This window comes from Pygocentrus nattereri, chromosome 28 (assembly GCF_015220715.1).
Source record: "Pygocentrus nattereri isolate fPygNat1 chromosome 28, fPygNat1.pri, whole genome shotgun sequence".
NCBI classification, from domain to species: domain Eukaryota; kingdom Metazoa; phylum Chordata; class Actinopteri; order Characiformes; family Serrasalmidae; genus Pygocentrus; species Pygocentrus nattereri.
In genome coordinates, this window is record NC_051238.1 from 16,235,500 (window position 1) to 16,251,013 (window position 15,514).

At 40.1% G+C, this 15,514-nt stretch overlaps 2 protein-coding genes across 4 annotated transcripts in view; one reads left to right on the forward strand and one right to left on the reverse strand.

Moving 5' to 3' along the window:
* The window catches only part of kazna (kazrin, periplakin interacting protein a), a 131,000-nt gene that overhangs the window by 26,661 nt on the left and 88,825 nt on the right, over positions 1-15,514 (forward strand). The window contains exon 1 of one of the 2 annotated variants that reach the window (XM_037535819.1): positions 15,168-15,192. The exons of the other annotated variant lie outside the window; for it this stretch is intronic. The gene's annotated coding sequence lies outside the window, so the exon portion shown is untranslated. Of the gene's footprint in view, positions 1-15,167; positions 15,193-15,514 lie in introns of those variants that run through there. 2 annotated transcript variants of the gene reach the window in all.
* si:ch211-156j16.1 (uncharacterized protein LOC564557 homolog) lies at positions 1,409-15,204 on the reverse strand. 2 transcript variants are annotated; one of them, XM_017693508.2, is made up of 5 exons: positions 14,939-15,204; positions 5,787-6,221; positions 4,663-4,768; positions 4,533-4,581; positions 1,409-3,364 (listed from the first exon to the last, which is right to left on the reverse strand). In XM_017693508.2, the coding sequence occupies exons 1-5, from the start codon at positions 14,997-14,999 to the stop codon at positions 3,305-3,307; spliced, it is 711 nt and encodes a 236-aa protein (XP_017548997.1). In that variant the 5' UTR covers positions 15,000-15,204; the 3' UTR covers positions 1,409-3,304. The 2 variants fall into 2 exon arrangements, with proteins under 2 accessions (XP_017548997.1, XP_017548998.1); XM_017693509.2 differs by lacking the exon at positions 4,533-4,581 and having other exon boundaries at positions 2,805-3,364; positions 14,939-15,197.

The following is a 15,514-nucleotide window of genomic DNA, read 5'->3' on the forward strand; positions in this document are numbered from 1 at the left end:
TGTTCACAGCTAGAGAGAGAGAACCTGGGCTGCTGCCTAAAACCACATGGAAACGCACACACTCACACACACACACAAGTGCCAGCCTTATGTGCCTCACTTTACTTAACTGACCACCACTACCTCATGTTGGTAGTGAGAGAGGGAGGGGAGTAATGAAAGACTTGGTTATGATGTTGCCACTGACAATCAGCATAATAACGGCTAGTTTTGCTTAGTATTCATATAAACATTGCGTTAGTGTCCGCAAACATCCTCAAGTTAACTTAATGTTTATAAACGTCTTGATGCTACGTTAAAAATGTGCAGCAATGACACACCAAATATAAATACTTCAAAGTAACCCACACCCGTATAGTATACTAGCTCAACAGTAGTGACATCACAGCTCAGAACTCACTAAAGCAGTGGTCAGGACCCCCATGAACCCTCAAAGAGCAGGTACTATTTGGGTGGTGGATCATTCTCAGCACTGAAGTAACACTGACCTGGTGGTGGTGTGTTATTGTGTGTTGTGCTGGTATGAGTGGATCAGACACAGCAGTGCTGCTGGAGTTTTTAAACACCTCAGTGTCACTGCTGGAGAATAGTCCACCAACCAAAAATATCCATATGTCATAACTCCTCATCTCTCCATACCTCCGTACTCTCCTTAATTTTCCAGTGAAATACAATATCAGGGAGGGTCTCAGAGCGTTTCACTTGATGATAGCTGGGGATGGTGGGAAGGGGAGAGGAAGCATAAAATTATTGGATAATATTATTTTCCCTGCCCTCTGAGGCATCATGTCTAAAATCTAAAATCAGTAGTTTTAGAGGTGAGCAAAAGTCATTACACTTTGGTGGAAGATTGCAAGAAAACTGTGGCATTTAAATGAAATAATGTAAGGAGTTTACTCCTTATATCAGGAGTTTAACATGATTAGGGACATGAGCTAACAAGAGAAAACTAGAATAATGTGGTTGCTATGGTATTTCATATGGTTGCTAGGGTGTTGATACGTAGTTGCTGTGAAATTCAAGGTGATTGCTGTTGATTTTGCAAGGTGGTTGCTATAGTATCCTAGGTGGTAGGGTGTTGTTAGGAGGTTGCTATGGTGTCCAAGGTGGTTACTAAAGTGATACTAGGCATGTGGTATGGTATCCCAGGTGATTGATAGGCAGTTGGTGTGGTATCCCAAGTGGTTGCTAAGGTAATGCTAGGTGGTTGTTATGTTACCTGTGAAGGTTGCTAGGGTATTGCTAGGTGGTTGCTAGATGGTTGTTATGGTATTCCAGGTGGTTGCTAAGATATAGCTAGGCAGTTGCTATGGTATACGAGTCATTAGCCAAAAAGATTTTAAAAAAGGTAAATTTTAATTTCAGGTTGACAACCCCCAGACCCCCAATACTGAAGAAATTCACACTGTTCTTTTTTCACTTTTTTATTTAAACAGTATGAACATCCAAAAAGGGAGAAAAAACACTGCAATTAAATAAAATGCCTTTTGTTGAAAGCAGACAGTAAAAGGACTTGGCATGTGGACTATGAAGCATAAAAAAGGCAAATCAAGCATCGTTGCAAACGGTTGCAGTGTCTAAAGGCCTTTTCTACCAAACATTGTTTATCAGTCAGTGCATGTATTATTGATCTCTTAAAGCAAGCAGAGCATAACTCACACACCCCTTAAAAATGCAGCAAAAAGAACCACTTCTAGTCCAGTGAACCAGAGGTCAGTACACAAATCTGAAGGCCAGACCACATATTGTAGACAGCAGATAGAGATGGTGTCTACAGGCTTTTTACATCTGTAAATATAGTCCAAATTTGGGAAACGCAAAATGAGATGAGATTTACTATTGGTAAGGGAGGCTGTTAACAAACACAGTCAATTCAGTTTCACATTAAAGAAGCCATTTTTAGGAAGTATCCAGCTGTCCCCAAGTCAGTGGTGCTAGCCCCTCTGCTAAGGTTCACAGCTCCGGATTAAGGCTTTAAATGCCACAGTTAAAGCTACTAGAATGTCAAGTTACATCTACATACGAAACAAACTTTATTCAACAGTCAAAGCTACACTAAGACCAGGCGTAAGACATCCTAACAGAGTCTGCTTGTGACAGCTTATAACAGCTTACAGTCTCCTGTTTAGAATCTGGTGATAAGCTGTCTTTATTGCTTCATTCTACTGCCGGACATTTCAGTTGACCTGTCATTGTGATTGGAAAAGAATGTGCATAGAGCGTCTATGTGTGTGCATGCATGCTAACGATATGCAGAATGCTATGAAAATTAAGATAATGGCAGATGAAGATTGTGTTTTGTCGCTGTTGTAACAAAAACTCAGGTCTTAAGAATGACAACATGTTCTTAACCTGAATGTACATCAATGTAACAAGCTATTATTTTAGTTTGGACCTTTTCTGTTGGTCCATTACTGTGAAATGTTCACACAATGTAAAGGGGAGCTGGTGTTTTCCAATGGTGTAAACAATAATACCTACATGGAAGAAAATTATATGCACATACATTTGCTCATATTAAAAATATATGTGCAATATACGTGATGTTTTAAAATATATGTTCCAAATATGTCTACCTGTGCCATTTTTAATAATGAAATATATGACAATATATGCATATATGGCAATACATTTACATATGTGCACTTATGTAGATGTAATAAACGTAATAGTGTCCATTTCTAAATTCACATATGTCAAAATTTATTACAAACCTGACACATCTTTTGAAAAACATATGGAAATATATTTCCCTTGCATATCAGAAAAGTTAAAAACCTAAAAAAAAAGAGGATGGTACACGGTTTTGATATGACAGCGACGATTTGAGACTTTTATTGTTTATGATCTCCATCTTCTGGTATAAATACAGAAATGTATGTATTTATTTCATTGCCTATAATTCTCCCTAGTTTTTAAGAGATATGTCGACAGATATTAAGGTTGCTGGTATGTGTGTGTTTGTTAATGTGGTTCATTAGGTCCTCTTTCCAGACCCTGACTCTGTGAGGTGTGTCTGCACATTCACATTCCTCCTCTCTCTCTTTTCCTTTACATTACTGTGCCTAAGAACACAGAGGGTCGGTTTGACTTCCTGTCTCAATCTTTGGTAGTGAGGGGGTGGGGGAGGGGGGTACACATAGGGGAGATGATGGGGGTTGGGCAGAGCATCCATATCAATAGCTCTGTGGTTGGTGGTGGTGGGGAGGGAGCGTGAGTACACCGTCCTCATAGTCCTGGATGGTTCAGAGTGCTCCTAGCTTGCTTTTTGTTTAATGACAGGAAATGACGTCGGTTCAGTAGTTCAGAATTTCAAGAACTTTTTCTTCTTCTCTTCCTGTCGCGCTGCCTTCCTTTTCAGGGGCTGAAAAGAGCAAGAAAATTTAGTACAAGGACACACCGCACCAAAAATACCACACTGACTCACCACCAACCAGTGCACTCACTCCCTCACACTCTCACACTGACCTCAACAGACTCGTGAGACCCCTGCTCAGAATTCACGACAGCAAAAAAACAAAAACTAAAGAGTGGATCAGTATGTAAAAGGGGTAAAAATACAAGGGGCATCATGGCGTTGTATGAATAGTTAACAGCACAAAGCTGTACTAGTAGCAATTAAATTGTTATCAATATTACTTTAAAGTTATTGGCATTTAGTTCAACAAAACATTTAGAATACTGCTTAGAATGATCACCCCTCCTTTCATTTTAGTCTTGGATTGCTGTTAGTACAGATTTATTGTGTGACACTGTGTTGCTGTTCCACAGTAAATGGCTCAGTTAAATCTTTAAAATCCCAGGCTTATTACATACTATGGCTTATTACACAGTAATTACAGGGACATCAGTGCAAACTGGTTGAGCTATTCTTAAGTTATAGAAATGTAATAAAACTTTGGGCATGTTGGTGAACCACACATTCTGCTTGTTTGCTTGATTGGACTATTTGAACCAAACATTCTAGTTGATCGTTTCAAGTATTTAAACAGATATTTTAACAGACATTTGATTGAATATTCCACATGGTTGTGTCAGCTATTAATAAACTTTCTGTTTTTGTCCTCAGGCTTCCATTACAGATCGTGACCCTTGTGACTATTTTGACCTTGCACAATAGCATCCTAGATTGTGAATGCTAGTAAGAACAGTGCTGGTGTAAATTTCTGGATGAAATCGTGAAAGCGTTACAGTTTGTTGTATCCTTTGTAAACAAGTGTTGGGCATTCACTTCCATGGTATGAGCAATGGTTATTGTGTTTCTAGACGTACAGTGCTCTGGCACAATATCAATTGTCACACACATCCTGTTCTGATCAATTTACTACAACAAAGACAGAATTCCTCATACTTGTTAAGCATTCTAATTACAACCTTAAATAAGCATAACAGATCATATTCGATATTGTCCTGCATGCTTATAGTGTACTGGAGCGATTGCAGCATCATTTGTGTCACATTGTTTTAGAACCATCAGTAGATTATACTAATTAACAAAGGATTAGCAATCAATCAACGAATAGCGAAATTACAGAGATCATGATGCCGTCTTGTTTTTGAGGTTTTCGTTTCTTTGCAGCCCTAGAACATAGAAAATCATACAGTGTTTACATGCACATTTCTCATGCATTTTGAAAAAGCTGGTATTTATGGTGCACTTACGAGTATTGGCCCATCCTCCTGACCACCACAACTATCACAGCGATGATGATGACCACAGCTACCAGGGCACCAATCACAATGCCCACCACATGGCCTGTACTCAAGCCTATAGGGAAAGAGTGAGAAAGTTAGGAATCTAGTAAGTCATGTTTATGTATCTGTGTGTTTGTTTGTAAAGTGTATTTTTCAAAGGCTACATGATTTATTTTAACGGAAAGTGCAAAACACTTAATTCTAAATTTAGGAATAGGTTTAGGGTTAGGCTTAGAAAGATTCTATTACATAATTATGTAACTAATTCTTTTATGCAAATATATTTAAAGGAACGGTTGAATGAACACAACTCTTTAGTTCTTATTTAGTTTAGCACTGGTACTAAGGCTAACATTATATAACATTATACATAACATAATAAGTCAATAGTCACCCGAATCTTTTCTATAAATGCATCCCCAAAACTCTCAAACTGCAGCCAGGTCTTTATTAAGTTCAGACTTCAGTTCAGAAAGCTAAAATTAATATTGCCAAAGCCAAATGCTGACTCCTTTTCACGTGTACGCATGTCACACAGGCATATGGATTCTACGCAATAGCTGTTTATTTTTATAAATTAACAAAAATGAATCTTGACTTTTCAAACTGAAGATGTACCTTTGAGTCCATATATCTGCGTGATTTCCGTGAATGAGGAGGGGAGTCTGATTTTGCGACGGAGTCAGTAAAAACCTTGTTGTCTGATAGCTAGCTGCAGCGTTCAACTACACTGTGAAGTTTTGTTGATTTTTATAGATCACAATAAATCATACTGTGTCTTAATCCACATCAGAGAGTCTGCTCAACATTAAAGACCTAGAAGTTGTTTGGGAGAAGTTTTGGTGATGTATTTACGGTGACTATTGATCTCCAGTGTTTGTTAGCAACATCAGCCTTGTAGCTCAAGCACTAAATTAAAGAACCGAAATTCGGGCACCGAATATGTCTTAGCTGGTCAACTATATCTGGGGTAATTGGAAAATCGTATGAATTCATTTTTGCGCCAAACCATTCCTTAAATACATCTAGGACATATGTGTGACCTCATGTTTGACAATGTACGAAAACAAATGCAGATGTTTTTTTCATACCTGAATCTTCCACTTCCACATCTGCCTGTGTTGCAGTCTCTTGCTCTAACTCTGCTTCGGCCTCTGGAGCTGCATTTTCCTCTTCTTTTGCCTCTGTCACTACAGCTGGCTCTGTCCCTACAGCTGCCACTGTCCCTACAGCTGCCACTGTTACTACCACACTTGTTGTCTCATCAGGCTCAGGTGTAGCTTCTGTGACAGTAGGCCCATCTGGAGCTACCACTGTGGATACGACTGGAGCTTCTGTATCAGTTACTTGTGCTTCTGTTTCTGTCACAGCAGCTTTAGTAGCAGGTAGTACAGATACTTCATTGACAGCTTCCTCTGGAGCTACTGTTGTGACCTGCTCCTTTGGTGGCTCTGTAGCATCAATAGCTTCTCTAACAGTTTCTGTCACACTGGCCAGGTCCTGTGCTGTGGTCACCACCAGAGTACCTGAAAGAAAGGATGACAGATAAACAGTATAAATAATAAGCATTTTAATCCATTAACCGGCAAACTTATTATTCTGTTATTAACTATGTAGCGTTTTGAGAAAAATTGCATGTGTGCTTCAACTTCCAATTATGTTAAATGGGAATTTGGCCAGTGTCCTATAAAGGTTGCTTAACCTCACAACAGTTGCTACAAAAGAATACATTTCTGGGTGGATATGCCAATTACACAGCAACAGTTGGCCAGTCATTTCCTAAGGTAGTAGGCAGTGTGTAGCCTCAACAAGCAACACAGCAACAGGGCGACAAACAATAAATAGATTCTCAACTTTATCTAAATGAATTATGACACAGAGATGTGACTGTAGTGACAATATTGACAGTGTGTTTACAATAGTGGTCACCAACCCTGCTCTTGGAGATCTTCCTGCAGAGTTTAGTTTTGACCTGCAACTAAAATGCTGCCTCTCCTCTTTTCCTAACAGTCTGCATCTGACCCAGCCAGTAGAGAACCTCTGAAGGTGGTGATTAGCTGGAGCAGGTGCGGCAGGTTGTGGTTGGAATTAGACTCTGCAGGAAGGTAGATCCCCAGGACTAGGGTTGGTGACCACCAGTTTACACGATGGTGGTAGATGGTCAACAGCAACCGTATTGTTTTCAGTGGAGCCATACCATAAAATTTAGCCACCACTAACAGCAATGTTTTGTAGACTGCAGCGGTAAGGGAGATCATTTTTCCAAACCTTTGCTATCAACTGCATAAGAGAATGAATGCCAAGCAACTCATTGTTGAAGTCCAGGATCACCCAGTATTTTATAACATAAAGGAAAAAAGCATAGAGCATCCTCTTGACTTTTTCTTTAACCTAAATGAGGAAGCAACATTGCTAAAGCTCTTGTCCATTTTCACCTGTAACGTTGTCACCATGGCAACGTTTTCCATTTCTGTATGCTAGCATCGGTCAGCACCACTATGAGGCATAGAACAACAGTATTTTCAATGCCAACATCTAAAGCATACAAGGTTGTGTAAATATTCAGCAGACCATTCGTGGACATGGGGTTCTGTAGTTCGAGCTTATGCTCTCGGAACGTTTTGCTCCTTCCAGCTTTTCGTTATTATTCCCAATAGTATCACACAGAAACTTTTAAACAGCTGTGATATTTTAAGCAAATCTGAGATACGCTTATAATACGCATTGTCTGAAGCTGAGCAGTGTACATATCCATGTCATAACAAGAACAGCCCTGAACACATTAGCGGCTTGTTGCCTCCTGATGTGAACACAGTCACTCACCGTGTGTTAGGAAAATAATTAAGTAGTTAAGAGAATGATGAATGAGACTCTGGATTCATGTCTTTAGACTTTCAGGCCTTCAAAATAAAACTTTTTAAACATGTATTTAAAACATGTCCTGTTTCTGTCTGTCTCTAGATATGTATGTATGTCTATTGCTCTCACTCTGTAGTTTGAGTGGTAGACTGTTGAGTCAATATTTTCTGACGTGATTCGAGTCTCTTGAAACACTAGTGAGTTCCTCCATATGCCCAGCAGACTTGTGCACACACACACGCACACACACGCACACACACACACACACACACACACACACACACACACATGCTGTCCTATCCACACCTACAAGGCAATGCGTCCCTCCTAAATCCCACCCTGACATGCTCATATCCCGTCTGCGTCAGCACTCATTCCAAACACTCCACCTCACTTCCTGTAGGTGGAGCTGGTTTGTAAGGTTCCTTGGGAGGAAATAATACGTCTGTCTCATCTGGGAAAATTCTCTCTCTTAAAACCAGAAATGTCTGAAAGTATTCCTCTCATCAGCATCCTCTAGCTGAACAACTGCTCTCAGAGCAGCTCTGAAGGTCAGCGCAAGATGGCCAGCTGGAGTCCATATGAGTGGGGGAGCCACCCTTTACAATAACATCCCTGACTACTGGTCACTGTGGCCAAACAGGCCAAACTAACATTTAGAATCCTCGCTAATACTTTAGACATTTAATACACTAAACTAATGTTTACAGCCTTACCTTATGACCTAGCATTTAGAGTCTTTCCTATGGGACCAAACTAACACTTCACTGTCTTTGATAACGCATCCAACTAGCGTTTAAGACAAGTATGTCCAATCCTGCCACTTCCTTTCTGCAGATATGTGTTTGGATGTGTATTCCAAACCTAATCATTGACCTCAGAAACCTAGAGCATGCCGTGTTATGTAAAGGACAATGCTGAATTTGGAACATTCTCTCCATGGTGTGAAAGCTGATTTAGAGGTTTTTCTGAATGTTCCAGACTAGTGTTGGAAGGAAGTATCGGTGCTAAACTAATGTTTGGGATCCTCACTTACACAGAGACCCTGGCTAATTCTAATAAGTCCTAAGATTTAAATTCTGCCCCTCACTAAGCCAACAAAACATTTCAAGACTTAACATATCCAGCGAGAGCACCTGAGCTTCTTGTAAAATCAGCAGCTTAAGGTTGAATCAGGTGAAAGCTGTAGATTGTAATAGTGGGCTGTAATTGCAGATCATTTTCGGTTAATGTGCCTTTTTTTAGCCCCAGAGAATAGAGTGTGGGCAACTGGATGCACAAAACCGACATTAGACTGAAAGTACTGCAGAAGATGATGTCACTCCTTTCTTTTTTCCCGTTATTCAGAAGGCCCTCATTCTGTTGGACCTCTGGGACAGAGAGGGCATATGTGCTATATTTATCCATGCTGGGCCACGCAGGCTACGCAGCACTCTCTGATTATGCTGTGCTGCTACATTTGGTCAAAACCACCATTAGCGACAGACTGGTACAAAAACACACAGACATGCATGGGAGGGGGTGGTCCCAGAGCAAAAGAACTGTGTGTACTATTCATGGTGTGTGTTTCTGTGTGTAAGTAGTGGTGAAAATAATGATGAGAGGATTGTGTGTGTGGGTGTGTGTGTGTGGGAGTGTGTGTGTGTGTGTGTGTGTGTGTGTGTGTGTGTGTGTGTGTGTGTGTGTGTGTGGGTGTGTGTGCGTGTGTGTGTGCGTGCGTGTGTGCGTGCGTGTGTGCGTGTGTGTGTGTGTGTGTGTGTTTGTGTGTGTGTGTTTGTGTGTGTAAGTAGTGGTGAAAATAATGATGAGAGGATTGTGTGTGTGTGTGTGTGTGTGCGTGTGTGTGCGTGTGTGTGTGCGTGTGTGTGTGCGTGTGTGTGTGCGTGTGTGTGTGTGTGTGTTTGTGTGTGTGTGTTTGTGTGTGTGGAGTCAGTCCTTCTTGCCTACCGGGCTCTGTTAACAATTGTCTCATTATACTCTGAACCCCAACAATTAGCTCTAAGTATGGTTTCCTTCCCATGAAACAACTTGTACGCACACACATACACACACGCACACACACACACACACACAAACACACACAGGGCAGTGGCAATGACTGACGTAAATATGTCTTCTTATTCTATCATATATATATATATATATATATATATATATATATATATATATATATATATATATATATATATATATATAGAATATATATATTGTAATAATAACTTTAAGGAAAAAACATTTACTTTTAATGAAAGTGTAACTTTTATTCAAGTCATTTTGGTCCATTTATCATTAGACTTATGCACAATGTTACAGACAACAAGCATTTTCAAATTAAGTCAAAACCTGAGCAGCTGCAAAAATGGAGATGTCTGTCTGTCTGTCTGTCTGTCTGAATTTCTTTCTCTCAGGGTTGGTGGGTGTGGCTGTACAGTGGTAGGCTAGTGTAAGGAGGATGCAGCTGTAGTAATGTGAATGGCTTTAGCAGGCAGGCAGTGGGAACAGCAGTGCTGCACCGATAACAGAACACCCAAAAGACATCATCTACCCATGGGTGTGTGATTGTGTGTGTTGTGTGTGTGTGTGTGTGTGTGTGTGTGTATGTGTGTGTGGTGTGTTTGAGTGTGTCACTGAAAATCGACACCATGATACCAATGAGTAATTATGACCAAGCCTGCAAATTTCCCTAAAAAGTACCATAAAAGGGAAAAGAAGGACAGAGGAGGGGGAGAGAGAGAGAGAGAGAGAGAGAGAGAGAGAGAGAGGCAGAAACAAAGAAAAGAGGACAGAGATGGAGAAAGAAAGAGAGGAAAAGAGAGTGAGGAAGGGAAAGAAAGAAGGAAAGAAGGAAATACAGAGATAAAGCAAAGGAATAGAGAAAGAGAGAGGGGCAGAGATAGAGATAGTGATAAAGAGAGAGAAATAGAAAGATAAAGACAGAAACAAAGAAAGGAGAACAGAAAGGGAGAGAAGGGAGAGAGAGAAATGAAGGGAAAGAAAGAAACGAAGAGAAAGCTCTTCGTTTAAAACGGGGTTAAAACATTAGACAGAAAGAAAGGAAAGAAAAGGAAAGGAAAGAGTGATGGGAGGGAGAGATAGAGACAGTGGAAAAGACAAATAAAGGAAGAGAAACAGAGAGGGAGAGAGATAAAGAGGGAGACAACGAAGGGAAGAGAGAGAGTCCCACTCACTATCAGCATCACAATCAGCTGCCGCTGCAAATTGTATGTGTGTGTTGGGGGAGTGGCCATTTAGAATTTTGTCTTTCAATCAGAGTTGTGTGTGTGTGTGTGTGTGTGTGTGTGTGTGTGTGTGTGTGTGTGTGTGTGTGTGAGGGAGTGTGTGTGTGTGTGTGTGTGTGTGTGTGTGTGTGTGTGTGTGTGTGAGGGAGTGTGTGTGTGTGTGTGAGGGAGTGTGCAACTGGAATGTTTTTGTGCTAGTTGTGTTGGGGAGGGACACACACATAAAACCTCACTCACTCCCCTTCACACGCACACACACGCACAGTCTTGTGTGTTGTGAAGCAGGCAGTGAAAGGATGACAGAATGGATGGAAAATCCTTCTTATCTGTGCACATGCATGCACTCCTCCTTAATGTGCGACTGGAGAACAGGCCACAGTTACAGCCCACATATCACCTGCAATATATACACACACTTCCAGAGTAAGAAGTTCAGTGCTGAGGGTCTCTCCTTTCCCGTCAAAACATTAACAACTTAGAACAGTGGTCTTGTGTATAGACTCAAAAATATATGATTGTATGGATAGAGTTCAATTATGCCACACATTCCCATTCAATCAAATCAGTCAGTACAAACTGACTTTACCTCAGCGGAATATTCAATTAATACATTTCAGTGCAGTTTGAGTGGAACTGGAATTCTCTGTGGATGAAATTAGACCACATTTCTACCTAAATATTGAAACTACTGAACATGAGGTTATTGAACAGTGCCAGAGAAGAAGACCCCTTTCAGTTCTCTACTGAAACATGTTTGAAAGATATTTGTGCTTTTTGTGTGAGTGTAAAGAAGGTTTTGTAGATTTTAAAGAAACTTCATATGATCAAGTACAACACTAGTTAAAAATCAGTCACACTAGACATTTTAGTTCCTGTTGACTTGTGAGATGGGCGTGGCCAAAGCTGTTTAGCGACAATCTAAAATCCTTAATTTTGGTGAAGTTAGCAAGAATTATTTTCAGATGATTATATTCTCATGACAGTATAGTGCTGCACAAATATATAACAACAATATAAAGATGATATGGCTGGCGGCAGTGGAATGACTTGTGTGCAGATGCAGTCAGCCAAGGAGCTAACACTGCAGGTAGCAAGTTGACTAACTCACCTACCACAAACAGTTAAACCACAAAAGTAAACATAGTAACACAGACTCCTGATGAACACATTCATTCTTAGGACACAGACTCAAACTCACTGCAAATTTTCAGACATTGAATTTACTTGTCCCAGAAGTCTGCAATGCAAAATCACTCACTGAGCCAGTATACTCCACAGAAATCAATTAGTTTCACAAAATTTCATTAATATACTCTAGTATGACTGGGCCTTGAGGGTTTATTCCTAAAACCTTTACATTATACGGAAGTTCTTTAACCTTTAAAACGGTTCTTTACATTCACTAGTCATTTACAAAGCTGGTTCTCCAAAGAACCATCCACTGAAAGGTTCTAGAATAAACCAAAGGCAGCTCTTCTATTGCATAATGCAAAGAACTTTATTTTAGAGGTTACACTCCTCAGACTAGGCTATTGCATACAGCATGCAAAAGTTTGGACACCCCTTGTCAAATTACACATTTTGTTCATTTTCACACATCCTCTATCAATCTGAAGAACCAATTAATCATGCAAATGCAAATCATGCAAGAATCCTTTAAGCATGCAATTGGTTCTTTGAATGTTCAAGGTTCTGTATAGAACCATTGTCTTTACTGAAGAACCCTTGAAAAAACATCTTTTTAACAGTGTAGAAGCAGGAGAGAAGGAAGGATGGAATGGAGTAGGACATGCCAACTACAAATACTTGGCGAGAGAGAGAGAGAGAGAGAGAGAGAGAGAGAGAGTGAGAGCATTAGTGAAGCTCTGTCTCGTCTAGACTGAAGAGATCAACATCAGCACTGCTTTCTGAAAGTCTAAAGAACAGAACTGAGCAGCTAAGGAAGTCCATTACCTTCAATGTAGCTAACAGCTCTTGGCAGCTAGTGCAACAGACACACACACACACACACACATTGATGTCCACCAGTACTCTAAGAGTCAGTGTGTGCTTCGGAAGCTACGTGTCATCATAGCAAAATCTCATATTTCTGAAATGGTAACTCCATTCATCATAAAATGTTTAAACAATGTAAAGAGCTTCCAGTGGTTTCAAAAACAGACTTACAAGGTTTTGATAGCGTCCAGCAGTACATAGCTTATAGCAAGTAAACACTGTACAGCTAAACAGATTTAGCTACATACTCAGTACTGAATTATTGTTATTAGCAGTCATGATTGCTGTAACTAGGCATATAAATATTCATGTGGAATCTGTTCTGTGGCCCAAACAACATAATTCCACAAATATTGAGACGGTACATTTATTCCTTCCGAATGAACTTCAACGCCCCTCCTTTAAAGTCATTATATACACTCAGTATGTATGTATATATATATATATATATATATATATATATATATATATATATATATATATATATATATATATACACACATACATTTGTAAAAAAAAAACAATGCCCCCGTTTAAATAATGTGTTTTGTTGAGTTCACATCCTCATTTACATTTACAATTACTCTTTATTTGCTGATTTTAACAGATTAGGGGAAAATAAAGAAATAAAATCCTGCATGTGTAAAAGTTATAGCACCTTTTATATTCTATGCTTTTTTGCCAATATGTCTAGCAAATAATTTAAATTTATGAAGTATAATGTGCAGAAAAATGACACGTTTAAAGCTGTTCCCAGTAGAGGCTGTGTTAACATGTTTCCACTTTAACAAAAAACATGTCTTTGAAATGGCCACCCAAGATTTGGTATATCATGGTAAATTCACACCTACTATGTAGCCATTACTGATAAGATTATTAGTGTGATATAGTGTAATATATTAGTACAGGTATATATTAGTCTATATAAGTATAATGATAATAGGAAAAATATTTATTGCCTTAGCTTTGTGAAGTTTGCAAGATTGTAATACGTTTGATATTGTGTCTCTAAAGGTGGCAATTTAAAAATAACCCCCTCACCCCCAACACATAAGCCTACACACAAGCCCCCATGGGGTGAAAGTTTGATACCCTGCCAAAGATGGCTACATGTAAGAACGGACAGAGCAGAGAGGGAGAGAAAGAGAGAGAGAGGGGGGGGGGGGTACACGCCCTGCATGGGCATAATTTGAGTCTTTCTCTCTCTCTCTCTCTCTCTCTCTCTCTCTCTCTCTCTCTCTCTCTCTCTCTCTCTCTCTCTCTCCCCATTGCTCCAGACAAGAAGTCTGACCAGCCTGTTCCCTGCACACCAAATGCTATTCTTAAATATAGGGCCAGCTCTATTAATATGCACACACAACCCTGCCCAGTGAGAGAGAGAGAGAGAGAGAGAGAGAGAGAGAGAGAGAGAGAGAGAGATCTTCCTGTGAAAACTGAGCCAAGACACATACCACCATTACATCATATTCTTATAAGTGGGCCCAAAAAATAAGAGCGAGATGAACGCTTGAATGCCAGTGAAAGGTAATAACAGAGTCTGTTAGAACATAGTTTTCTCAATTCAACCAAGTTTAAAGTCAGAGATTTTTGCTACTATGTCATGGATTAAAAAGTAACTATATAAAGAAAAAAAACTTTTGGAAAAGAAAAATATTCCAAAAAAAATCAACCACTTAAAAAGTTCCCTCATTAAGAAACTGCCATTCTAAGGCTCTGAACAAGCCATCATCCCTCCATTCAGGAAAGGGAGGGGGAACAAGCCAATAGAAAAGACTGAGCAAAAGAATGAAAAGAAGAAAGTAAAGCTGCAAAGGCTCATTATCCGCAAACTTCACAGACAAAACGTTAGAGAAGGAGGAGTAAAAGAAGAAGAAGGAATAAAGGTCTCATCTGAGTACTGAGGTCAAGTTTTGAGTTTTGAGTAAAAAGTCTGAGGCATTGAGAAGCAGCCTGAAAGTAAGGCTGTGTGAGTGCAGGCAAGATGAATGAAAGAGTCAGAGAGAGAGAGAGAGAGAGAGAGAGAGGGAGGGATGAAAGAGTGAAATTACAAAATGAATTCAAATTTCATGAGAAGAGTGTATGGCGTGTGTGCGTGTATGGCGTGTGTGCGTGTATGGCGTGTGTGTGTGTGTGTGTGTGTATTGCCTTACTTGCGTGTGTGATGGCACAGAAAGGCCCAACCAGGGCAAACAGCAGCAGCTCAAACTTCATGATGTCTTCAATCGTCTGAATGGAAGTGATTCGAACAAAAGTGCGGGGCTCCTCCACACAGCTGGAGTCGGTCTAATAGGTTCAGTCTACCTCACACTCTAACTACTCACACCCTGGCAGAATGGAGAGAGGCGTCGAACCAGCGGCAGCACACACAACTCTCTGAGACACCGCAAAAGAAAGCTCAAGAGAGGTACAGAGTGTGTGTGTGTTTAGAGGAGGGAAAAGGGGGGTTGGGCACACGTGTTAGGTGGTCCTGCCCCTTGTGCCTTCCTTCACTCAGTAAGTAAGGGAGTCTCTCTCTCTCTCTCTCTCTCTCTCTCTCTCTCTCTCTCTCTCTCTCTCTCTAACTCTCTCTCTCTCTCTCTCTCTCTTGCTCTCGCTCTCTCTTCTTCAGTATTAGCTCAGAGCAGATTGAGCTGAGTAACCAGAGCTGAGTAACAAGTGGCAAAGCTTGATTACCTTTTAACTAACAAATACTTTTTGGTAACAGAGCTGAAAGTACATACAAAACA

Excerpts from the sequence above, each read along its gene's own strand:
- si:ch211-156j16.1 (XM_017693508.2), bottom strand. The coding sequence starts at position 14,999 with ATGAAGTTTGAGCTGCTGCTGTTTGCCCTGGTTGGGCCTTTCTGTGCC. Across the intron at positions 6,222-14,938 it reads CTGTGCCATCACACACGCAA|GTACTCTGGTGGTGACCACA; the intron begins GTAAGGCAATAC and ends CCTTTCTTTCAG. Across the intron at positions 4,582-4,662 it reads AGGAGGATGGGCCAATACTC|GGCTGCAAAGAAACGAAAAC; the intron begins GTAAGTGCACCA and ends TCTATGTTCTAG.